The 26,864-nt window shown below is 42.4% G+C and overlaps 1 protein-coding gene across 3 annotated transcripts in view; it reads right to left on the reverse strand.

Annotated features, from left to right (window-relative positions):
• Positions 1 to 11,958: 11,958 nt before the first annotated feature.
• LOC118505477 (eye-specific diacylglycerol kinase) overlaps positions 11,959 to 26,864 on the reverse strand; it is a 102,228-nt gene continuing 87,322 nt past the window's right edge. For 2 of the 3 annotated variants that reach the window (XR_004905428.1, XM_036041303.1), the window contains one exon: positions 24,890 to 26,804. Coding sequence is in view for 2 of the 3 variants with exons in the window: in XM_036041303.1 (XP_035897196.1) it covers positions 26,758 to 26,804 (47 nt within the window). In the remaining variant the exon portion in view is untranslated. Of the gene's footprint in view, positions 26,805 to 26,864 lie in introns of all 3 variants that reach the window. The other variant, XM_036041294.1, reaches the window with a different exon arrangement.

The raw sequence follows: 26,864 nt of genomic DNA on the forward strand, positions 1-26,864 counted from the left end.
TCATCTAACCCTTAACAGTTATGAACGATAATAGCCCGTAGCGAGGGATAATGATGCCGTATCCGGTCCGTCCCTACCAACTTTTCGCGACCCCCAAAAGTTTCCCGTACAGCAGGAAGATAAAGCCACGCGTATTGCCTACATTTAGGCGGGTACGGCAATCTACCGCCCCATCGGATCGATGCTTGCGGTGAGCGAGCGTGGGCGTGGGGAGATTGTTGTTTTGCCGAATGCGAAAGGATATGGCGACAGGGAGAGCATTAAAACGGGGTGCCGAAGTGCCGAGAAGTACGTTACAGGGGTTTCGAGATGCTCGATTTCGGGTTCCGGGACAGCAGCGATTCAACAACCATGCCTTGTTCATTTTGTCTAAATAAATCCACACACTCTGGATGCGGAAGTGTCTCAGGGCGTACCGAACATGTCGATAAAACGCTTGAAAACCCCTGTAAAGGACACACGAATATGCAAACCGAACGAGACCAGGTTACCGTGCGTCACCAGGTGCTGTTCTTTCGGACCGGTTGAAACGGTTATTTTTACCGCATCGAGAGAGAGGGAGAGATGAGACATCTGAGATTCACACCGATATACTCTCATCTGTGAGAGAGGGCGATCGATAGAGAACAAGAGCGAGATGGAAGGAGATTGATTTGAGCCAGGGTTGGGCAAAGTTAGGTCTGCCAGCTGATTTTATACGGCTCGTGAGTGAATGTTGGTAAGACTCTTGGGATTTTTTCTTCCCATGGATAAATTCACTGCCAGTTATCTCCAACGTGCTATAATTCACTCAACAAAGGTTCCAGGTTAGCTCAACATTGCCCGAAGCTTTGGGATGAGCCGTTGAACGTGGTAAGAGTGACAGTGCTACAAACGAGTCTTGGCCTGCTTTAGACAACCTCAAAAAATGCCAAACCAATATACCAGCCTTTCTGGGTGGACGTACCAACGCCATCGCTCCATCTCAACTTGGACCTACCACGGCTTCTTCTCTATATATGAATCGGCTGATTCCTTTCTCACGCTATGACCAACCCACCTGTGGAGCCTTGCGAGTCTTCCATTAACGATGAACATTAGATCTCACTAAGAAATCTTCGGCGCTTTCTTTACCTGAAGCCGGCTAGGGAGGACTTCAACAAAATTGTAGAAAGTCCTTGTTTCAGATTGCTGGGAAGTATCATTAGAGCTCACCAAGAAATCTTCAGCGCTTGCCCCTCCTAAAGCCGGCTAGGGAGGACTTGCCAATTTTCGGTTAGAGTCCTTGTCTCACAGGCGTATGTCGAGGACTTGCTAGGACTAGGACTTATAATTATAACTCTCGAAGAAATCTTCTGCGCTTGCTGCTCCTGAAGCCGGCTAGGGAGGACTAGGCCAGTTTTGGGTCAGAACCATAACCTCAGAGGCATATATCAGTACTGAGACTATACATATTCTAAGCACAGTAACAGCGTTTTGGCTGACGGAAAATGGTCCTTAAAGCGATAATCATGTATACAACTATCGAAAGTCTCAATTGCTTGAAGATATATCAGTTTCACAGTCATAAAAATTCAGTCATGAACTTTGGACATCTGAACCACAGTTTCAAACTTCTTTCTTTAATGTCTGGTCCTGTTTCGAGAAAAAAACGTGTGCCAATCCCTGGATTGGAGCATAGGATAAGGTCGTCTTCAAGACCAAGTATATTGCTAGAACAGTATGACGACTCTCAGTCTCTCACTCTCTCCCTCTCTCTCTCTCGCTCACATCTCTTGCGTTATTAATGTTGGTGATGTTATAGATTTTTCTCTCTGCATCACTCTCTCGCGCTCTCTCCATCACGAAGTTCAACTAAAAGAAGCACAACCGGGGGAGCTGTGACGGGGTGAAAAACGGAAAATGGAGATCAATACGCGTATTCGTGGCAGATTTTACGCTTCGGCTTGCACATGTGCACACTACGCACACGAGGCGCAACACGCACTGTGCGTGATTAATGACACAACTGTTGCCGCACCGAGCCAGCGCGACGTTCATACTAACCCGCCGGAACATTAATGCCATGACCGACCGGGCGTAGACTTTTGGCCGAGAAAAACGGGGCGGATGAAACAAATGAATAATTATTATGGTTGACATGGTGGTGGGTCCATAATTTGTATTTACTGGTAGTTCGGGGCGTTAAAATTGTATTTGGGAGTTTTTTTCGAGTTTAAAAAGATTTATTCGAACTGAGGATTGCATACTTCCAGGCGTTATTACAAGAAAATGGAATGATGTTGGCTAATGGTGGGATTGATGATGACTTCAATTAGGGAAAATAGTTCAATTCAAACGATTTCAGCAAGAGAAAATGAATTGGTTAATTATGACTTCAGATTAGACGAAGTTTTCAGCTAATGAGCATCGACGTAGAAGTTACAACAAAACAGGTAAACACTCTCGCATAGCCGAGCTAGTGTCACTAGCTGGTGGTTCTTTAGTAGATTTTAAGGTATTTCACAGTTTTGCCAACGTTATTGAAATTCTGTTCAAAAAATAACTCCAACGAATATTTCTAGGTTCTTGAAGATGTCGATTATCAGCCATCTTTATGCTGCCATTTGACGCGTGGAACGAGCGGGGGAAAATTTTATGCTCAACTGCGAAGAAGCTTTTTCCTGACCATTTCGGACAGGATTGTTCAAAAGCCCCAGCGCATAGTAATGGCTTTGCTTTGTGGAAAATAATACGATATTCCTCTTACATCTTTTGTTCGTCTGTGTGGTTGATGAACGGGATGCAGTTGGACCGAGAACCCTTCTTGCATGGCGTAGGAGGAATTATATTATTGTTTGGCCATATGCAGGACGGTGCTTTCTGCAGCTTAGGTGACTTATAAGTCGGTCGGTCTGCTGGAAGGCTATTATTGTACTTTATTCCGGGTCCGGACAAGGCAGTATCGTATCAGCTATTTGTCCATCCTTACAATCATCCATACGTTTCTGTTTTTTTGTATATTATAGCATCAAGATGGAAGCCTTTTGTGTGTTTTGACTGTCCTCAATGCTTCCTTGTGCATATCAAATACTAGAAAGATAACGATTTCCGGTGGACTTTGGATCCAGTATGTATGATGATTAAATAATCTTAATAAATAATTTGGTAAAAGACCCGAGAAGGCCTCCCCTGACGAAATGTATTAGGCACAATAGGATATACGCCTAAATGTATGCAATCCGCAGTACACGTTGCTACAACTTCACAGTGTGCTTTCAGTATGGTAAAAAATTGTCTCGAGTCGAAGTCTCGTCTTTTACCAAATTTTTAAATGGATTTTTAAATAAAATAGTAAAGAAGTTAGGACTTTTTCCAGACTTAGGACTGTCTGGAGATTTTGCTCACTTCATATACTTCATCAAGTGTAAAACTTCATCAAGTATTCACATACCAAAGACGAAAAGTTGTTAAAAATTATACTCGGGGTAAGAAGCTTAACAGCGGTTCGCTGGATAAACTAAAAAAATGTTGAAAATTAGTGAGTAAAATGGCATTATAAGGATGTGTCGATGAAAAAGTCCTCTACATAAAATTTGATGAAGAAACGAATACGAAAACAATTCCTAGACGAACCATCCGAAGCTTAAATCTCTTTTTTTGATGCTTGAGAGCCGATTTTTATTAAAATTGTATGCGATTGTTTTGAGTTCTGGAATGTTTATCCAGGTTGGATCATTTCTCTTAAGTTGCTGGATCATAATTCATCAAGCTAATCACTCAACTCACATTCGACAGTGATATAAAACTCGTCGCCTTGCCGATAAGTGATCAAAATTGTGGTCCTCAAACTGTTCGGTGCCGTCGAGTTAGTCTATGTCTACGGTTTTATTCAACTGGTAAAGTATTGCTGCTTCTTGGTCACTATAATCGTCTAAGTCACTTTTCGTGGAAACTATCTTTCAACAGTCTCAATCCTTTTCTTTTTCTAAACTTTCGCATTTGGACATGATACAACGATACCGTAATAAAATATGAGTCGGACGAAGGCCACAGCACAATGCTTTGTTGCAGATAGCATCCGCAAAGTCCATGGAAGTTTTAGAAATAAAACCTAAGGACCTGTTTGTCTATCGAAGACCACCATCATTGTGTTGCATAAAGGCTCTCACTTATCGTGAGGTAAAATGCCTTGATACCTTCCCAACCTGGGACCACCTTGGCTGTCAGTAAAATCGTTCCACAAAACACAGACCAAACGCATCGAAACACCATTTTCAGACAAAGACATGCCTCGTTACGATTGCACCACATGCTGAACGATTCCAATGCAGCTTTGCAGCATTCCACGAATCGTCTACCGGCTATCGGCGACATCGAACGGCACGGTTCGAGATAACTGCCCCCTTCCCCGGAGGCACCCCGGACGTAGACGAAGACTTTGAGCAGAGCCGGGCAATGACGGATGCGCATGAAGCCACTGCCAGGAAACGGTCTGGCAATGGTTCGATCCTTCCGCTAGCTTTGTGTTGCTGATGAATTGTTGGTTTCGTTTTTTTCATTTGCTCCAATGCATCGATAACTTTACTGATTGCTTCGTAAAGCAGTGCGTGGCGCGCCTAAAGCTATGCAATAAGAGATGAAGTTCTTGTAAATCGCATATTAATTGACACGCAGCTTCCAGGGGCGATTCAGGTGATGGCGAAAAAAGTGGAACAGATTTGCACATGTTGAGATTTTGTGAACTTCAAAAGACAGAAAATGGTGATATTAAGAGCCGGGAGCTTAACAGTATGCAATGTGTGTTAAAAAAATCAGTTTACTATACACGGGATGGTTGGAATGATTTTTAACATTATTTGAGACTATTTAAGCAGCGTTCTAATATTCTAACAGCAAGCGAAACAATTTTCAAAGCATCAAATAGTAATTTTATATTCGCCACGAAGCTCAAAATGGAGGGAAAAGACATGACTGCTCTTGGATTAATTACTGTAAAGCATATTGCTTACATCAATCAGCCTATGCCCGATGTTGCCTTGCCCTGGATCGTCACTTTCGCTTGCGGTGCTAATAACCAGCCGAAATTCCCAAAAACACGGTCACGCTTACAGTAGGCAACGGAAAGCTAACGCCTGAATGTATGCACCGTACTGGCACCAAGAAGCACCAGTTTCCAGGAATCGATACGCGGGCTTGGTGCGCTTGGGATCATCGGGAAAAAAACTTTCAAACTAAGATAATCCACTAAAGTATGAGCGCACGGTGTCGGTTTTGATCCGGTATCACCTTGCTGGTGAGTGCACTGGACCGTGAAATTTGTAACTCTAATTTGCTACCAGTTTCAGTCAGGAAAATGTGATTTGTAATTATCGGTACGGGGTGGAAAACAGCATCCCACATTACTAATTTTCGGCCAATAATTTCTGAGCAGCAACATATATATTCAAATATCAAATAAGCTCCGCTACCGCGGGTACGAGTTTTGGCAACGTTTGATTAGAATTTCTATTAATTATAGTGACTGACTGGTTTGATTGCCCACTCTCTTGCTCGCACGGCGTGCTACCAGGAATTTAAATTCGTAGAGCAATGAGTTACCAGGAATATTTTAATTGGCTTTTAGTAATTACTAGGTACCGATGATGTTATCGCCAATATTGTGAAGAATTATTCAGGCTTCTATCGCATGAAAGTCATGATAAAACCATAACACAGTTCTGTTGAGTCTAAGAGGATCAACTATATAGAACACTGGTAGGATCTCCCTTAAAAACGTTTTCTAGAATTTGAAAATGTTAGGAGAGCTTCGGTAGGCTGCTTCACGATGCAGGACTCGGTATTTAATACCATCTGGACCATCTCAGAACTGCTGCAGGACTTACTATCTCCAAACTACGGGTAAACGAAGTCGAGGAAGCTAATAATACCGGGTGGATTAATCTCTAGAGGTTGTAGAGTCAAAAAACAAACCGCTTAAGGCAAGGAGGACCAATACCTCAAAATTTGTCTGGAGAAAAGCTTTTTATTCGCTTCAAAAATATATTGGATCCCCACACCGACTTTTCCATGGTGTTGATCTTGAAAATAAAGATCTTCATAAAATCTTCCTTGGTGAGCTCTCCAGAAAATTGGACATGTGTCGAAGACCACCGTCAGTGGTTGATCTGAATACTACAGAGAGCATCGTAGATTCGGATTCACTGGGGACTAGTATTGCACGGATCAGGAATCTACACTTCCTTACCAAACCGTGATACATCCACAAAGAGAAGAAAGAGGCTATTGCCAAACTCGCACGACTTGGATCTCATGTTTAAGAACATGATCGTGCAGAGTTAGGGTTTTTTGTCATGCTGATCTCATTACAAAGCAGACTCCTCCCGAAACCCCCCTCAAAGTATCCTTCTGCCTCTTCATCAACTTCTCGCGAGGTCTCCGATGTTGTCCTTGAGAGAATATTTATCGGATGTGTTTCTTCATCGCTAAGAACTGTTATGAGTAAACTGCATAGAGTTTGCCTGCATTTAGGCGCATTTTATCGATATTGTTTTTTACAATGAAGTATCATTGCCAACATTTAGGCGTATTAATTCAAAACTGTTTCTTAACGGAGACAATGCTAATAAATTAAATTATAAAGACGTTAGGTTGCAGATAATGGGTTTTATTGAAAATAATCTATCGTAAAATTACTCCTATCCGACCTGCTCGACAAATACAATTTAATGAACACAATTTTATTAAAAATAAAGTTGTGCGTGGTTTGTTTGCAAACTCTGTCAAATTAATCATAAAAGAAAACAGTGATGCATCGAACAATGGCGTGTCCTTTCGGGACGTATTAAACAATACCAGCAACAATTTCCAGCTTTCCATTGTCAAGTCCGTTTTGAGGATGTACTGATTTTTCTCATTAAAAATCTATGACAACACCAACGCCCACCCGACAAAGCGTTCAATGTTTTCAAACTAAATAATTTCACACCCGTGCAAGGGTTTTTACCGTATAATTGATCGGCACTATATTTACTTCAAACATATCGAATTCGGCGCGGAGAACGAACATTCGTTCGGGGAGGGGGCTGTTGCAGAACCTCTTCCACACCAACAGGCTTTTAGTTCTAAGTGGATGGGGTGGGGAATTGGGAGTGGAGTGAGTGGAGGAAGGGGTGGGGAGAGAAGCCTAAAAAAGCCACCTATTCCGCGGGGAATAATTATTAACAAACGAAAATGTCATTTGGCTTCCCGCTCGGTGTAGGATAAATCAGCGGCTCAGGCTTCATCAGCGTCAGGCTTAACCTCAACGAGGTAACAAGAACCGAACCATTATGGTCGCCCGTAAACAATTAGGACATTTTGATATTGGAGCCGACATAATGCGTTTCCCAGTTTTTGGTATAATTGGGATGCAATTCTATTCCAACCATTTTTTGCGCCCAACTTTTTCCGCGGAAAATATTGGAAATACCAGACGCAGGGACTCGAAATAGAAAATCGAAATATTTCTATCCGTCTCACCCCCATTGGTTGGATCGATTGAGATGAGAATATTGCAACGAAAAGTATGCAATTTGCAGTACACGCTTAAGCACTCCTAGTATACATTCAGGGGTTTTGGGTTAGATTTTTAAACTTTTTTTTAATGTTGTTACTTCTTCTTCTTCTTCTTCTTTGGACTAACAATCTCCCGGGGTCATTGCCTACCATTTCTAGCTGCCCGTGACTTGAAGTTTCCCCTTAGCTGGGGCCTGATCCTGGATGGGATTTGAACCCCAGCCCTGCCCGTGTGCGGACCAGCTCCGCTGTTGCCAGGGCCACCGGGCCACCGCCCACGGATAGTTGTTGCTACCCGCCATATATAAGCTGATCATTGCAAAGGCTTACTTTGTGTTGAAACAATAGGCAGTACGAACGATCCTCATGAGCATGTCAATCATATTTAATGAGCTCTGTTTTATCTGTCACTTTTTTTCTCTCTCTCATTGTTCTATGGATGTTGAACAAACGAATGGCATAATTACATGTAAACGAAGCTATAGATTTCAGCTTATGAAAACGTATTTTCTCAGTTGAGAACAATGGTTTTTTTTTCCATAAAACAATTGAATTGGTCAAATGTGTAACAAAAAATGTTCGAACTCATTAACAAAAAACTTCACCAGCTGAAAGCTCAGGTACGCTGAAAACTGTCAATCTAGCCTCGTAACTTGGGAAGGACAACAAAACAAAAAAACCAATCCTGTCAGCTGCACACACAAAATGAAAAGCATCCGACAGCTTCGACAGCATCGCTACCAGCTCGGTGCGGTGCTACAGCGTTCGCGCAAATGATACACAATCGCGAGGAAAGCCTGTGAAAGCTTCCCCGAACCGGACCCGATCAAAGCCCATTTTGATGGGATACATTACATCGTACGGGGGAAGCATCGTTTTGGCCGCCTCCCCAAGAAACATTCATCAGCGCTGTTTTGTCTCTAACATGTTTATATTAAAGCTTTATCGCGAGTGCATTAAATTAATATAAGTTTATTGCTACTTTTCGGTAACTCATCAGTCGTATCAGCGGTTTAAAACAGTTTCGAAAGGGCACTCATGCCATATCAGTCATTTGAAATGGTTCTTGGGTGGGAACTCGTCACCAGCCACCGAACGCCCGGGATAGCAAACTGCTAGGGCGACCTCGTCAAGGTCTGAACCCGGTCAAGGTGTGACACTGTGTCGCGACGGCTCCATATCACCCGGACAGGCCAATTTTTTCTCCCAATCGATGTTCGGTGTAAATGAAGTGAAGTTCACCGATCGTATTTTTCCCCCTCATTCACCAACAGCGAGAGGCTAAAAAAGCTTTTAGCAATTTTGGTGATGCCTTGCCTTGTTTTGGATCTTTGTTTTAGTAGCTCTCCGGGGTTTGAGGGGGACCATGGTTTAATGAAAAATCGTTCATCACTTTAGTGAAATGTTTACCTGGCAGTTGTGCGTTCAGTGGCGTGGGGAGGATGACAGATTTTTTTGTTGCTGTTGGTTCACGGCTTTGCGACCCGATGCAATTAAAACAGTCGGCTAACTTGGCTTATTCGGAAAATAGGAAGGTTTAGCAAAGAGCATTGCATAATATTAGGCGCAAAGTTTAATGTAGAGTGGTTAGAGGTATAGTTTTGTATTGCAGTTTATTGGAATGCTTATGGTAGTTTAAATAAGTAATAAGATAAGATATAAGTAATATGAGAAATAAGGATGAAGATCTGGAAGAGTTCCCAACCAAGATGTCCTTTAGTGATGAAGGTCCAGTATTTTGATAGCTTAATGGAAGATTAACTCAAGGAATATCTTGAGACTTCATTTGGAATATGATATGTCATCAGGCACCAATAAAGAAGCTGATCGAGAAAGATCATGTGGACAAACAGGAAATTGATCAATATATAACTGAGCTGTGAGATTCTAGGGAACAGCTATCCAATGTCTAATTGCACAGAAATTACGGCGTTGAATATCGCCATCAAGGTTTTCTCCCAGATACTACAACATCTTAACCAGTCTCAAGGACGTCATAGGAGTCTCAAGAGTTGGAGGCAATCAAAAAAGGATTCTTCAATATGTAGATTTTCTCGAGAAGAAGGTGCTCAGAAGTCTTCTTGGTGAGATTTATTGGTAAAGTCTTCATTATTGTGCAGCTAGGATGGCTCGCTAGGCTCCAGAGACGATTTTAAATGAAAACCAACTCAAGCTATCTCTTTGACATCGTCAATGCGCTTAATTCGATGTGGAAGCTTTGGTTTCCATCCGATGCCATTATTTAGAGACCAAGCTCCAAAACTAATAAATAAACAATGATGTTCTAAACTCTTGTGATCCGTTTTGAGAATGTAAAGCGTTAACTACTCAGGGAGCACTTGCTCAATACTCGTGGACGAGCTCAAGCAAGGTGTGTGAGTAAGGAAAATAGATCAACAGCTGTCTCGACGAACCACATCTTTAGCGCCGGTAACGAACATGACGTCTAGACCAAGTGTTAATTACTTGAATGAAGCTCCTTAAATGCTCTATTACGAGTCGCTTAAGGCTAAATCCCAATACTAGAAACTAAGCCGTAAAATTCGACCACAGATATCTATTACACGGAGAGAAACACATTTTAAATTAACTTTACCACCTAGAGATACCACAGTGAAGCCAAAAAACTTTCCCGTCGAGTTACCAGTTGAATGTAATCACCATATTTCGGGGTATGCATCGACCGAAGCATGGGAGCAGAATTTGATGTGGCTTTGCAGTGACATTGCGTGAAACTTTGTAGTTTAGACCAACCAGTATTTAACTGAAACCGTAGAAACATGTGGAGTGTAGTTATGCAGCGAGGGTATTGCTGAACATGGATGAGATGGGAGTTTCAGAAACAACTTCCGGACCGAACGACATTAAGTTGCCGGAAGGGAATAATGTTGAGGGAAAGCTCAAAAATATTTAAAAATTGAATAAGCGATGAAATTTATAACAAAATGGCATAACGAAAATTGAATCGATCAAACAAAATGAGCGGTTGGGCCGGTTAGCCTTGCTTACTAGTGAAAAATGACGTGAAATACGAGAGAATCGAGAGAGAAATGAGAGAGAAATAAAAGAGAATCGAGAGAGAAACGTGAGAGAAACGAAAGAAAAATTAGCGAGAATCGAGAGATTCGAGAGACAAACAAGAAAGAAATGAGAGAGAATTGAGATAAAATAAGATAGACTCGAGAGAAAAATAGGGTTTATTTTCTCTTATTCTCTCTTGTTTTTCTCTTATTTCTCTTTCGATTCTCTCTCGATTCTCCCTTATTTCTCCCTCATTTCTTTCTTGATTCTCTCTCATTTCGCACCGGATTCTCTCTCATTTCTCTCACATTTCTCTATCTTTTTGTCTAATGTCATTCTGATTTCTCTGTCATTTAAGTCTCAATTCTCTGTCATTTCTTTCTCGTTTTTCTTTAGATTTTCGCTCGATTCTTTGTAATTTTGCTATCCCAATTTTCTTGCAATACACTCTCATTGTTCTTGAAATTCTCTCATTTCTCTCGCGATTCTCTCTCATTTCATCTCATTTCTTTCTCGTTAGCAAAACTATCCGGCCCAACAATTCATTTTGTTTGACTGATTCAATCTTCGGTTTGCCAGTTGGAGATTCAGGATGCGAATTTAAATTTTTAAGATGACGATGTAAAATATGCTGAAAACATTTAGGCTCGGTGTAAACCCTTTCTTTTAAATCAAAACCAAATCACAAAACTTAAATCTATTGGAATCACGACTGCCATAGACACGATCCAAAAAAATTCTAGTCGTTGACTCTCCCATCAACGTTGACGTTAATATGGTGAAATCAGCACCGATTTAGCGAAGGTCTTGAAGGTCGAGAAACGCCGATGGATGATACCGTTGGCAAGGAAAGAACGGCTAAGAACACATCCTGAACTGGACTCAAGTGTCAAAGATATTTGACAATTATCCCGAACGACAAGCAATGCAGCACGCGTGCAGCATCCCAGAGGCTGTCGATTTTCACTAATGTAGCTAAATCTGTATCGGATTTTCTGCGGCTTCTCAGGGATAAAACTGGAAAAGGGAAAGCTAAAACCTACCAGGATTTGTCAGATAAATTCCCGACGAGGTTTCCCGATGCGTTTCTGTCCGGGTCTTCTCTGATTCGTTTAGTTGTACGTCAAGCGTACAACTCGAGCGAAGGATTTTACGTACAAGCGTACAACTCGAGCGAAGGCATTTATCCTGATGGTAGGAAGTTTTCCGCGTCGGTAAAGGATTCACGGATTCGGCAAGGTGCATTAGGGCCGTTCGTTCTTCTGCTCGTCTATTTTATCTAAGCAAAAGTTAAGCATAATGCATACCTTTAGGCGCACTTACTGTACTTACCGCGAACAAAACACCTTTGTCATCAATTCATCAATTCATATAAGTAAACTCCCCCCACCCAACACACGCACACGCAAAAAAAGGTACAGGTTTTTTTTAAACATCAATCCAGTTTTAATTTTTTTTACGCATTTTCTTAATGGTTTTTTGTTTCTGCTTTACATTGAATTATTGGTTGTTTTTTTTTGTTTGCTATGGATAAGCAGGTAACTCTCGGCATCCGGAACGGGCAGACTGAGTGAGTGGTTTCGTTAGTACTTGCATTACTTCAAATCATTCCCCCGGTTTATTTGTGACGTGTGAGAGAGTGTGTGTGTGTGTGTGTGTTTTGCGTGGAGAATCCTGTCCAATCACTGGTTTGCTAATAGTTGTTTTTTCTCCTCGCTTTGCTTAAGTATCTTTAACCAGGATCGCCTAAAGCCCACACGCAGCTTAACCTTCATGCCTTACGCATGTGTGTGTGTTTGTGTTAGTTAAAGTGTTGTTATAAAATAGTTTTAAATATTATCATTTGTGTGTGTATGTGTGTGTGAGAGACTTTCAGTAGTACCATCATTCATGTTCTACTGCTGCGCCCGAAATTTATGCAATTGTCTGTTAGTTGGTGCGTGCGTGCATGTAGCATTGTGAGGGGGAAAGGGGTTGGGGAGCGGTGGCATACTGTACGGCTCACGTGCGCATCGGAATGACAGCCGAGAGTCACCTGTCAGATCCTGCATGTATATATTATATATATATGTATATAGAACATTTATCTTTTAAGTTTCCTTTCCTTCTCGTTTTCTTCTTGTTGTTAAATTGAGTGTAAATAGGATGTATAAATATGTTTCATACACAACGGCATGTACATTGAAAGATGGTGGTGGTGGTGGTCAAATACACGCATACAGCTCAACGCCCCATCACAAGCCTCTGTTTTTCTGTTGACGGCTGGTGGTGACTAGAGCTTCGCGTAAATGCGCGTTCATTTTGCAAAACTACATCGTTGTCGAAAACACGACTGTGTGTGTGTGTGTGTGTATGAGTGTTTCGTTGATGTGTGTATGTGTTTCGTGATTTTTGCTGACATTTATCGGGTTATATGTATATATAGGTATCTATTTGTTTTTTTTTTGTTTTGCATATTTTGTTTACTACAGCCATTTAAATGTGTTTTTGTCCCTTTTTTTGCTTTTGAATATTTATTTTTGTTATGTATTAGTATGTGATGTTTGTGATTAGCATATCTATCCGGTTTTTTTTTATAATGTTTTGTTTCTGTTTTTTTTTGCCTTTTGCTAAACGGATATTATCAGCGGCTATCAGCACCTTCCGATTCGGCCTATTGTTGTGGTTAGAGTGTGTATGTGTTATGTTGTTGTTGTTGTTGTTGTTGTAACCAGCATATTTATAGTAATGAACTTTCACAATTAGTTTGCAACATCTGTTCTGTTTTTGCCATTCGATTTTCTCGTTTGCTGTTGATCTGTTTAGGGTTTTTTTTGTCCAGTTCGAGGTTGTTTTTCCTCCCAGTGTTCAGTTTTCCAATCTTTCAAATTCCGTTGTGTCTATATGTATTTCTGTGTGGGTGTGTGTGTGTGTGTGATAGTGTTGTTGTCAAAAATAACTGTGCCACAAACATTACAACTTCATCGCCTACCAGTGTCTTCAAGGCGAATGCTGGTACTGGTTGCATACCTTCCGGCGCACAAAATGTGGTTTTCATTTGAAGCCAATGCAGCCAACCAAACCAATGCATCCACCAACACGATCATTAGCACCACGGAAAGGAGCGAGCGTTCGTCTTTGGTTATGCTATTCGCTCTACACCCAACGAGTACTGTTTCGCTTACTACTTGCTTTCCAATCTCTAGTCGAGTCCCCGTTTCGAGTGACTCGAGCGCTTGTTGCTTCCTTCGGCACTCGGCGTCATAAAGTTGTTACCGTTTCCTCTGGCGTGCGGTGTGAATGTACATGTGTGTATGTGTTTGTATGTATATGTATAAAAGTTGGTTCATTTTAAAGTTCACTTTCCTTGTGTTGTTTTTCCCATTCTTCAATTCATTCTTTTTTTTTACTAAAAACATCTTTCAAAAGGCGTTAAATCGCTTCGTTTGTTGTTTTGCAAATCGCGGCTCCATTCATCTAATCGTTTCATAAGGTGCGCTAAATTTAGTAAATTTTTAGAGGATTTTTTTTTTGTTGGTTTTACCTTCGTTTGTGTATAATTTATATAATTGTTATAATTTAATGTGATGCAATATAATAAGTTTCATTTTGTTGTTGTTTCGTAATGTGTGTGTGTGTGTGTTTTATGTGGGAGTTTTCTGCGGGGTTTTTGGTAGCTATTATTTTGCTGCTGTGAAGTAAGTTATGTGCGAGTGTGCGAGATGATATAGTAGCATTTAGTGGTACCCATCGACAGATACATTTTGCTATGCAATTGTATCGTTGCGTGCGTGTGTGAGTGTGTTTATGTGGAGAGTATGTTTTTTTTTGTTCTATTACATTCAAAAAACGTTCATACTTTGCTAATGTGTGTATGTGTGTGTGTGTTTAAATAGTTCTGTCAGTATCCATTTAACCCATTCCTGTGTTGTTTGAGCGTGGAAAGTTCGAGAGATGTGGTCTGAGATGAATAACTGATCAACTTGTATGTCTTCTCGTTTGCGAGATTTTCTTCCTGCTGCATTTTCCTTTTGGCAAACCATTACTCTTGCTAATATCGCTGTATCGTGGTTCAGTCTGATTGCTAGTGCAGACGATCTGAGCACGGAGACAATCCGCTCGCGAAAAGCTCGTTAAAATAAATTTTTAAATTAAAACGGACGCTTCAGTTAGCCAAACTGCATACTTTCAGGGGCCATGTTTCTGTTTCTTCTTTAAAATAAAGAAAACGGGGAGGGTGGGGAGGTGGGTGGAGGGGGGTTGGAGGGGGGGGGGGGTAGAAAACACACAAGTAAGCTCACGAAATCTAGTCGAATTGGAATGTTAGCCTATCCCTTCCTAGTTAACTTCGACTCCTAACGTCACTAACCCTATCATACTCTCTACCGCCCACATTCACATTCCTACCAGACACAGACACTACCATGCAAACGTTCTCAAATGGGTGCTTTTAAGAGTAACAGCTTTAGACTTTAGACTGCTTAACAGGCTCATCTGTATAGTTCGGCGCTTTAAGAGCGTTGAAAAAATATAGTTTAACAGCTCTATAACTCTAGCTCGCTCTCTCTCTCTCTCTCTGTTTGTATCTACCTTTCCCAGTTGTTAACAATCTCACTACCGAGTGACTGGTCCACCTTCACCTTGATGCCCGCTAATGGGCACACAAATATCACAAAACAGATTTTGTATCCGCGTGCCGGACACGCTTCGTTGTGGTATGAAACTGGGTGCAAACAGCTACAGAACAGTCCGGTTATCGGTTGTCAGCTATCGAGCGGCTGATCCCTGTCGAAAAAGATCGAAAATTTGTAAAGAAACACCACCAGCCGTCTAGTGACAGCCTGGTGCCGTGACCAGGATTCGGTAGAATCTGTATCTGTTTGCCTTTCGCTCTCACTCTCGTCCTCTCTCTCTCTCTCTCTCTCTCTCTCTCTCTCTCTATCACTATCTCGCTACACTCTCACCTAGCCCAGCTAACCTGGCGAAACCTACATAAACTACGTATATATGCGCAACAAATACTATAGAATCAAACGGTGACACTACCAACTACCAACGCCCGTACGGAGCTGGTGTATGTGAATATATCGTGTTGGGAGGAGGGTGGGGGAAGGGGGGGGGGAGAGATCGTTCCTGCTTTCCCACTAGCCAAATACCAATTCCTGATGATCACTTGAAAGTTGCACACACTAGTTGTTGTTTCCCTCTGTCTGTGTTGGTGTGTACTTTGTACATGTAAATCGATGGTAAGCTGCTGCAGGTGTTGGTGTGCGATGCATGTGAGGAGATAGAATTAGGAGTGTGAGTGTGCTGTGAGTGTGCTGTGTATGTGTTGTGACTTATTTTTGATGTAAAGTTCACTATATTCAATAATTCTAAAACGGTAATGATGTTCTTTGAAACATATCGCATCGTGTTCGCGATCGTTACGACCAATGGGGGCCATTTTGTTGTTTTTTTTTAAATGTTGTTGTTGGTTTTTTTTTCTTTCTGCCCGAAAAACTGGGAGCACTAATTACTTTGTAAATAGCTTTGGGCTTGGGGTTTCGATAGTATTTCAATTGGGAGGGGAAGGGGGGGTTTGGGATTTTATTTACTTTTATAAAAAACGATCCAAAAACGCATACAGTCATAAGAATGAAACGCGGGCGTTCCAAAAAACGGGAGGTTTTGGGAGGCCTTAAGGTTGGGAGTTTTTGTGTGTGTATGTGTGAGATGTAGCTCGGTGTGTATGTATGTGTCGTGAAACCCATCTCAATTCCGTTTGGGAGCAAATCCTTTAGTTGAGGTTCTAGAGATTGAGGAACCCTGGAACGGGGAACGGGGAATTGGAGTTATAGGAGGTATTATCGCGCAGCAAACTTCGTTGAGCATATCGATATCGTACCTGTGTATGTGTATGTGTTTATCTGTGTAAGGCTTAACATGTATGTGTGTGTGTGTATCTATATGTATTAGGCTTATCGTTTTGTGTGTGTGTGAGTGCGAGAGAGAAGTCGTATTTGACAACAGCAATATAAATCTTTCATCTATCAATTCGTGCTTCATCACCCTTCCGTATATCATAATTTATCTGTTCCTTTAGTTGCGGATTGATGACACTACCAATATTTGTATAGAGCAATATATTGACGTGTGTCCTAGGTTGTTTTTTTTTTTTTGGGTGGTTTAAATAACAGTTTTTCAAAAGTTGACACCGTACAAACGCCGCCATTGTTACGCAAAGCTTGGGTTGAGTAGTTTGTTGAATCCTGTCGTTTGTCTCTCGTTCGCTTCGGCAACGCGCTCCGAGCATGTTGTTAATCGCTGCTTATCGTTCCTGTGTGTGTTCCATCACCTCTCGATGCATTTGGACCCATTGCATTTAGAAAACGTTGACTTCCAGTACCTCACCACTGTTACTTGCATGTGAATATGTGCTTGTGTGTATGTGTGTGTGTATGTGTGTGTTTGGGAGTTTGAAGTACACCCTCAATATCCTTTCTAGCAAATTCCATGCCAAACGTGCACTGACAATTTAAAGGACTTGCTCTTCGCCTCCCCAACTCTATCTCTCCATGTCTTGGAGTTTTTATCAAGATTCTAGAAGAAAGTCCGTGAAGTCTGGCGAACAATCACCAGAATGTCCCCCAAACCAGAGAACCCAAAAAACGTCGAACCTGTAATGTGGGAATCTCCCTCGTCGGTGTTCAGGAATACTCTTAGCTTTCCTTTTCTCTACCAGGACTCTAAGGTCAAAGTCTGTGAAAGCTTGCAAATGCTCACCAGAATATCTCAATGAAGTTATACGTTCCCTTAATCCCTCCATTTAACTATTAGGACTCTAGGTCCAAGTCTGTGAAAGCTTGCAGATGATCACCACATCATCTCAATGTAGCTATACTATCCCTGCATCTCTCCATTTGACTACAAGGACTCATTCCTTGTCCAAGTCTATGAAAGTTTGAGGATGACCAACAGAATATCCTGAACCAGAGTTTCCAAACGAGACGAACCTCTAAAGTTGGAAACTCCCCCGCCGGCGGTCCAGAATACTCTTCCGGTGATATGTACGATTTCGTCAAGGACTTTTTTGTATAGATCGGCAAACAGCTTTCTCCGAGACACCTCATGCTAGATGCAGTAACGCCCCAAGATACGAAGTATTGCACACCGCCAGGCGTAACTGTCAATCCGATAGTAACACCGTTGTGACTGATTTCAATGCAAACCCCAGTCGACAATAGCTGTGCCAATTGAAGATATAGAGAGAGAGAGCTCAGGGGATTAAGAGAGACAGAGAGGAATTAGCTAAGCAAGCCTTCATCCATCTTGATGCATTCGCTTCTCTTTCCTTGCTAGCCTTCGTTTGCTATTACTGGTTTGGTTTAATGTGTAGGAAAACGTCTACGAAAAAGTGTTGTTGTTGCGCAAAAGTGGACTATTCCGATTATGAGTTCAAACTACACTTACTACAGTGAAACAACACACATCAAACACACATAATCTGTAGTATCGGTAAGCTTCGGAACACACATACAGCAGTTAGTTTAGCGGGGTTTTAGAACATTTTTGGGTGGTGGTGTGTTGTGAAGTGTTTGCTTTGGATTGTGTTGGTGTACGTTTGTGTGTGTGAGAGCGAGAGTGTTGAAGAGTTGGCTGGTTGACCTGTGTAGGCCGATTGCAAAATTCGAACAGTTAAGAGATCTTCCACACTGGTTTGGCGATTGTTGCCCTTCCCGGTTTTAGACCTCCTATTCTTGGCTCGTAACTATGTATAATCGATGTTCTTCGCTATTGTTTTACATTCGTTGCGCAGAAGAGTTAAAGTGTTTAAAGCTCGTGCCAAAGCATTCGATAGGTTATGGTTCAAACGTGAGGTGCAAAGAAAACAAAAAAAGATAACAAAGTCCGGAGCAAACTTCCCACCAACTTCTGGGTTGCATCCACGGTCACTCACAAACACACAATGCCTTCATCGCTGCAGGACGAAAGCAGGACGCCTTTTTGCCATCAGAATGGGGGAGTCCTTAGATGGAGAATAGGTATTGTTCTTTGCTTCGCTGCTTCTACCTCAACCTTTGCAGCGAGGTTTTTGCAATAAAACAGTCTACCACACAACACGGGTCGCCGCATGCGTGCTTAAGCTAGTACGCTGATAGTGATAATTGGTATATTCTTTATCTGGTACTGGTTCCACTAACCCAGATTTCTTTTAACCTATATACACACTACGTCTACGTCCTCTGCCAGAGACAGGGGTGCAGATCTCGATCCCGATTACAACGCGAATGAGCTATATCCTTCCATCCAGTCTCCGGTCCGAAGTGGGCAAAGTTAGCTTTTCTGCTGGTTTTGATTTTGAGTTTAGAATTTTTACGACTGTTTTCCATAATATGGTGCGGCAGGTTTTTAGTATTAAGTACACACAAAACAAAAAACACGTTTGTAAGCTGGACGATAGAACTAATGGGTGAATTTTGTTGTGCACGGGGCAACAACTATGTACAACGGCGCTCGTTCCCTCCTTTTTTCTCGTAGGGGCGCAACCAAACACACAAACACATGCGAGAGCAGGTCGCACGTGTTGTGTGCCGGTTGGCTTCTGTATTAGCTTAGACACGGACACTGTACGGTACAACCGGCAAGGGACGACCGTCAGTGACGACTGGTCAAACTGGGCTTACACCTACCAACAACGAGACGCTACGTGAACACGGCAATGTGGAGTAAGAATGCGAGTGTGCAGAGAGAGTGGAGGGGGGTGGAGGGGAAGAGGGAGAGACGTTCGGCGGAGTTTGCGGGACATGACACGGAGGACTCGCTATTACGGGCACGGATAATCGAAAGAAATCCTGAAATCCGAGGATGAAACGAAGTCACTAAGATGCGTACGCAAGAGCGAGAGGGATAGCAATACCACAACAAAGTCAAAGTGACAGGTCGATGATAAACAAACCCAGCCTGTAAGTCTCAACGGTCCTTAACTCTTCTATATGTACATGCAGTACAGATTCTATACACTCACACACGCTCAAACACACGATCTCGCACGATCACTCACACACACACACTTATCAGTCCTGTGGTTTACTGAGAGAGAGGGAGAAAAAACTCGAACCCGCTTATCCTCAGGGTTCAAGTTGGGATAAACCAACAAAAAGAAGAAAACCCAAACCGGACAAACAATCGAAACCACTACTCTGCTGCAAACATACATACGCATACACTCTACTAGAAAAAGGTACATGTGACGTTTTCCAAGACCCGAGGGAAATATTTTCGGGGATAAGAGTTAGTAAAAATTGGATAGTGTGGACTATAGCTATGGAACATCGCAATAGGTAAGATACATGTATATCTCATGCAAAGTTGTTGTGGTTTGTGTGTAGGATAATGTGTGTGCAAAAGGAAGTCATTTCCCATCCAAATTCACCAATCAATCGCATCTAGTAGAAAGGTATGTTTTTATATTCGTTTTTTTCTCCCTTTCTCTCTCTCTCTCTCTCTCTCACACACACACACACATTCATTGACTCTCGCTCTCTCATCCTTCATCTCAAAAGTCGTGTAGCATTTTCGCTAGGAAATCAGCGAGAAACACACACGGTATGGCACGAGATTTAGACATGTTGTTTATATAAATATGTTGGTTTGTTTTTTTTTTTTTTTTTTTTTGGTGGAGGAAATGGGATTTTATTTTTGTCAAAAATTTTGTTTGGTGTTATCAGTTACCTAATTTCGATTTCAAGCACACATTTACATACACACACACGCTAGGGCATGAGTTTTGAGATGGTTTGCATCTACCCTCTCTGCATTTATCAGTATTATATTTAGGCCATTTGGGCAAAAATATGTGTTGGACCATAGCATGGGTTGGGAGCGAGTAGGAACGAGTGATGTTAAGTAAAGTCCAAACCAAGAACCGAAACAAAATCAGGGAAAGCGAGTTTGTGGGTTTTTTTTTTCTTATTTGGTTCGGTTATATGTTATATGACACACTCTAAGACACTCAGACACAGTGAAGGCACACCGATGGGGCAGAAAAAAAATATATCCACGCACACTCAGAAAGAGAGAGAGAGTGAGAGTGGGAGGACTAGGAACGTAGAGGCCCAAGCAGGGCAGGGTTTATGAAGTATGAGTAAAACTGACTACCGACTCGCCTAATGCGAGCTAACGGGAAGAACGTTGATGTACGCACTGTCACCTGGGCGCTACCGGTCGTTACGGGCGTTACGGTGCAAGGTTTCTAGCGGCCGCCTACAAGTATGCAACCATTAACCACCATTGTACAGTGTGTCCCACAACATACACCAAGCAGCGCAACAAGCTCGGCACGGCAACTATTAACTATCTTCCTACGCCATTTTCTTTGCACTTTCCTGCTACTCGATAACCTTCTTCTCTGTTGCCGCTGTCTCCTCTTCCTTCAACACTGTAGTTTGTGGCCCCCACCAGACTTAGGATGGGATGGTTAAAACAGACGGGACGGGTGGCAGTGTGCTGGGAGAGGAAAAACTTAAACACGGGAGGCTAACACGAACTCAAAGCAGGTTGATTTTCTATGCCAATCGAAGCCTAATCGTTACAATGCCAATATTGGAGAAGACCTGGGATGGGAGACAGTAAGTGGTAAGCCAATTCGGTGAGCGGGATGAGGATTGCTAACAACTAAGCAAACCGATCCAGTGCGAAGAAGTTCCGCTAAGGAGTGATAAACGTTTTGTTTTTCGATATCTAGTTTGTATTTAGCTTTGCCGATTGGATGGAAGTTACTCACTCCTGGGCCGAATTCCGATCACACCACAACTCAACAAGTACAAAAACCGGCATCGGTTCGCCCGGATAAAGTCCAATTCGTTTCGCACACGCACTTTGCAATAATTTTGTCTCTTTTTTTTTGGTTTAATATCAAAAATTTAGAATTCCATATAATTGAATGTCGCCACAGCCAGTTCTGGTCGTTCTCGATACCGAACGATCACATGCGCAGACTGTGTGGGGAAGAGTTTCGATTTATTTATTTATTCAATTCTTTTTTGGTGAAGTAAAGGTAAGGTCTGTTGTTGTTTCTTCTCCTTTTTTTTTAAATTTTGGTACGGTTTTTTTGCCAGAGGGTCCGGGCTGCGTCCGGGACGCAACCGGACCGTGGTGAACAATTTTGAATACCCGAAAATACGTTTGCATAAAAAGTCTAGGGGCACACAGACTTTCTATCAAATTATTTCCCATCCTATACTACACTAGACGCGCTCACTCATCCAACGTACAACACACGCACACAAACATACATACGGATCATTATACAGTACACACAGGACTAGCTGTAGACGTTCGCTACACTGTACAGAGAAAACAGGCTCGCACTGTATGCGTGTGGGTCTGATGTTTCACCACAATACCGGCCGCACGGCTTTGCGCTTTTTTGCCGTCTTGCTGCAGAAAGACATGAGGGCAATGTTTTAAGAGGATGATAGCAAAACACGGACGGATACGTTTTTTGGGGGCATCCACGTAGCACAGCCTTAAGTCACAGGCCACCTACAGTAGGGCGAGGTGGTGTGTTGCAAAGTATTTGTGTTAATTTTTTCTTCTTTGTTTAAAATTTTAAACATGGATCTATACAGTTTACAGGAAAGGGAGGAAGGTCTAACAGTTGAGCAGATAAGCAAAATGGCTGAAATTATTATTTAAAAAAACATTTTTCAATATTGCGCCTTGCATACATAAAGTTTGCTCTACGCTTGATTTTCAAGTTTCTCTCAAATAATTTAAAGCTAAATGAGAGGACCTACAAACAGCTCACACTCGAGCTGCCACCGTACATTTGTTTTGAATTCGATATAAAAAAAAAAAAATCTGTTTTAGAAAAAGACTCGTCAAACACTGTTAAAAAAAACCCGGTTGGTTGGTGAGACCGTACCGAGCTGAATCCATGCAACCAGTTTAGGAATCCTCCTAAAAGTAGGCAATACGCAAAACATGGATAATGAAAAACCAAATTGCAGATCGAACGACAAACTCACTCACAAGCACCCACTATCATACGCAACTAACACACTGAACACATACATCGAATACGCTTGCCGTTACTCACGCGTTACTAGCGTTACGCACGATCACCAATTTGTAAGGGCGCAGCATCTAGGATGCTCGCCACGATCGCATCAGTTACTTTGGGCAGTGCAAAGGAGCTGACGTGTTCGAAGTTGTTTTGCCTCGTGCTAGCTACATCGGACTTCGGGTGGTTGAATCCGTTACCGGGTCACTCGGCTGAAACCGTGCACACCAACACCTACCTAACATCACACAAACTACAACGAACGGTACACGCATTAGTCAGACGCTGGTGCCTGATTACAGCCATGATGAGTGTTCGATTGAATCGGGTTCATTAAAATTTCAAGCTAAAAAACCCGATTGCACAGAAAACAAAAATGTTTAGGGGGTGATGATCATGGAGATGACCTGCGTTACGAGCTGTGACTTACTGTTTTAGTAAGAAAGTAAAGGACAGTCTTTTTGTGTGTGTGTGTGTTTGTAGGTGTGCGTGTGAGTGTATTTATGCTAAAACAAGCACTTACACATGCACACATACTTACACACTCACTCACAGGAATATGAGTTACAGAGTCATTAAAGCGTTACCAGTTAGGAATATAGCTAGACACAGACGCACACTCGCGCACCAATCACACCCAACACATTCACACATCCTCGTACAAGCTTCCGACACGCAATCTCTCACACACACACACACACACACACACACACACGCTTGTTGATCCACATCAGAGCCACACTGGCAACCGGCATCACCGACAGCAGAGCGCATCGATTCGGTCCACCCTACATCTGCCTGGCGTCCTATAGTCTTCACATACAAACCACATTCAAACAGTATTTTGACTTAGCATAATAATTGACATGACCCCAACGGCAAAGCGACCCCGTTCAAAACGACCTCGTACAACAAACTCTCACACACGCGCACGTCCGTTTCGCAACCAGAAAGCGATACGGAAGGTTTTCCTCAACACAAAGAGCAGTGAACGGTGAAGGTTCGAACAGGGGTAAAGGCTCAAAGGTGGACACTAAGGCAAGCAGGTGGAGCTGTCCTTACCTACCGTTGTGATAGGCTCGAAGAAAAGGTGCGAGGACACAGCTAGGAAGGGACGGGGGGACACACACGCACACACAAAAAAGAACTCGTACGTGACCACGCAACCGCCTCCGCCTGAATGTAGACAATACAAAGTTTGATCTTTGGCACGTAATGTAAAGGATTGTCAATTGTTCATAATTTTTTGTTTGTTTTTTTGTTACCCAAGCCAATTGTTTTTTCGGTTCTGCTCCTATCTTCATTCGATAATTGTGCTATAAAGGATCGACAGTTGCTAAGGAAAAAGGCACAGAGTGTAGTTTTTTGTTTCGAAGGCGTGTTTCAAAGAGAAGAAAGCAGGGTTTTCCAGTCAGGGTTATGGGTGAATGAAAACGATATTAGATGCCAAAGAAGTAGATCCGATTTTCACTGATTCACTTCCCCTGGTGGACTCGTGTGGTCTTTAAAGGTTGACAGCAAAATCTGCCTCAAGCGAAAATTGTACCGGAAAACACCAGCCACCCTGGCAGGTGGTGAATGAAAAATGAATTTTCTTGCTCAGTGTATTTTCTTGTTGTTGCTTTGTTTCGCTTTTGCTTTTGGGCTACAACACAAGGTAAAGGTTGCATGGCCGGGTAGAAATGCCAACTCATAGCATTTCGATTATAAAAACTATCTTCAAAGGTGTTTTTTTTTTTGCCGCACCTTCGGCAAGGTTGGATCATTAATCTAGTGCTGCTATCCCTTTTTTTACGGGGGTTTTATACCTCGCTCTCTCTCTCGCTCTCTTTCTCTCTCACTCTCTCTCTATCTATTCTCTAGACATTTCTTTACACGTCACCAGCCACAGTTGCCAGTTGGAAAGTCTCTCTACCATCAGTTCGATTTTACAACCATTGCACGCCCTCACTCAGTGTGTGTGTGTGTGTGTCCGTGTCTGTAGGTGTGTAGTGCAGTGTGTGTGTGTGTGTTTTTTGATTGAATTTCATAAGAATGTGGGTATGCATTTGTGTGTTTGTTTAAGTGGATGGTGAAGTAGATTACAAAAAAAGCCACTGTGTTAAATCCCGTGTGTGCACGTAGGCCTAGTCGGCAAACATTGTGCAATTCGGCCCTAGTCTCTGCTCTTCGGTTTACCCTTGCGTGTCATTCGTTGCCAATGAGTTGGTACACAAAGAGTAACGTCGTATGTATATATATCTTTGTATATATGTATAATTATATATGTGTTGTGTAAATATATAATGAGACAAAAAAATTGTGGTCTTTTTTAGCCTTTTTTTTTTTGGGTTAAATCTATGATTTTTTGACTAGCGTCATATCTACCGACGTAGGGGATAATTATCTCAACCTTGTGTTTGTGTGAGTGTGTGTGTGTGTGTGTGTAATTTTTTCTTGTTTGTTGTTGTTGTTGCTGTTGTTGGGACTCAGCAATTTTGCCTGGCCCGTATAATAAAACTGTAATATCCGTGTAAAAGTATTGTTCGTCTTCCATAAACACCACCTTCAACACCCCTGCAACGACTTTGCTCAGTTCAACTCAGCTTCACAGGTAGCCCGGATGGTAATGTACGCAAGTTTTTGCCAATTTTCTCTACCAGCTAGACCAGATCAGAGCCTTCACACGCCATCGTGAGATACAGCCATAGTTCTCGGAGTGGGTCCGATACCTTGTCATGGCCACTAGGGTTTGAAAACCCGAGGTTTGAACCTTCGTGGATAGCTGTTAAATCGACAATCGAACCCTTCTTCACGCGACGAACTTTTAAGTTGTTACTTCACAAAACAAGTCGTGGTGGCTTTGGGATGTTGAATGCCATGTTGTTGTTGTTGGCTCTCACACTCTATCGCAAACTACGCTTAGGTATTCTGTGGATTAGGTTTTCAGGTGTAAGACAGCTTGATGAAGCCTACCGCTACGGATGTAAGGCTTGCCTATTTTATCGTTTGTTTTTCTGTAACTTTGTTTTTCAAAACCTTAGAACTTAGAAAGCTTAGGTCCGTAAAAGTTTGCCTGTTGTGATGTGAAGTGATATGTTTGTAGGGATATCCAGACCAAACAAAGGATTGCTTCCGCTAGGCGGTTTAGGTTAGTGATGTGTTTCAAGTTTCAGGTTGGTAGGCTTCATCAACACGCGTGAACAGATACTGTTACAGATATAGCTTCTGATTAACAGCTGAAGTTTTTGTTTTAGCAATGTATTACTAAAACTGATATACAGAGTGATGGACAATGACATAAGGCCACTAGATTTTCAAAATCGTTAAATTGAGGTTAGGATATCGATTGTGGACGAATCTGAGAAATTGTTCCATTCGCTGGATTCATCCGAATCCGAGTTGCAAGTAGTAAGGACTGACTAATAAGATGTCTAGTACACCTCAAGATAGCTGGCGTGACCACGCAGGTCATCAAGCCTAGAAGATGTTGAGGAGTCTGGGAAAGAAAAACGAGATCCTAACATTGGATCAATCAAGAACTCGATTCTGAGTCACTCGGAACAAAAACTTAAAAGTGATCATTTTCTATTGTCCCTCACTGTAGCTTCTAGTTGACATTTGACATGCACTGATAAAGTGTTGAGTAAAAACGAGAAAAAGAAGCCGTAGTTGCAATATGCGTGAACTGGTCTGCTGTGTCTTCGCTGTTGCCTACATGCAGGCGTTTTGAGATGAGATTCATTAAGACCCTTACCCTGCTGTTTGAAGGGTGACATCTGCCTGGTTTAGCTTTGTTTATCATGGAATCTATCAGTCTGCTCACCATCCACCTACTCCCTTGCTAAACTCAACCTCCCACTACCAACTGATTCCATGTCTTCGCTTTCCGCAGAACTTCGCGTGTATGAGCATGATGGGACAAACGTACCGAAAGGGGGCACGCAGCTACCTGCGGGCTAGAATAATGATGTTCGATGTTCAAGTTGAAGTATTGTTGCCTCTAGACCGACGTGACACGAAACGGGATCCTTAAGCTGGCTGGTCGGCTTTCTGGTCCGATGGTCCGGTAACAAGCCCGCAAGCCTTCTCGCACGCCAAAACCTCACCTCAAGTAACGCAAGGACCAGACCCCACTCCCCCCCTTCCCCCCAACCACTAGGTCTGTCCACCAAACGCACCTCAGGATGAGTGTTTCACGTTCACTCGCCCCAGATTTAGATGTTGTTGCTTCGCAAATCCATTAGCTGGAACTGCTCTTGAGCTGGAACATGGAAGGCGCAGGTCACGCGAAGGTCAACAACGGAACGGACTCATGCGTTCG

Source organism: Anopheles stephensi, chromosome X (genome assembly GCF_013141755.1).
Source record: "Anopheles stephensi strain Indian chromosome X, UCI_ANSTEP_V1.0, whole genome shotgun sequence".
Lineage (NCBI taxonomy): Eukaryota > Metazoa > Arthropoda > Insecta > Diptera > Culicidae > Anopheles > Anopheles stephensi.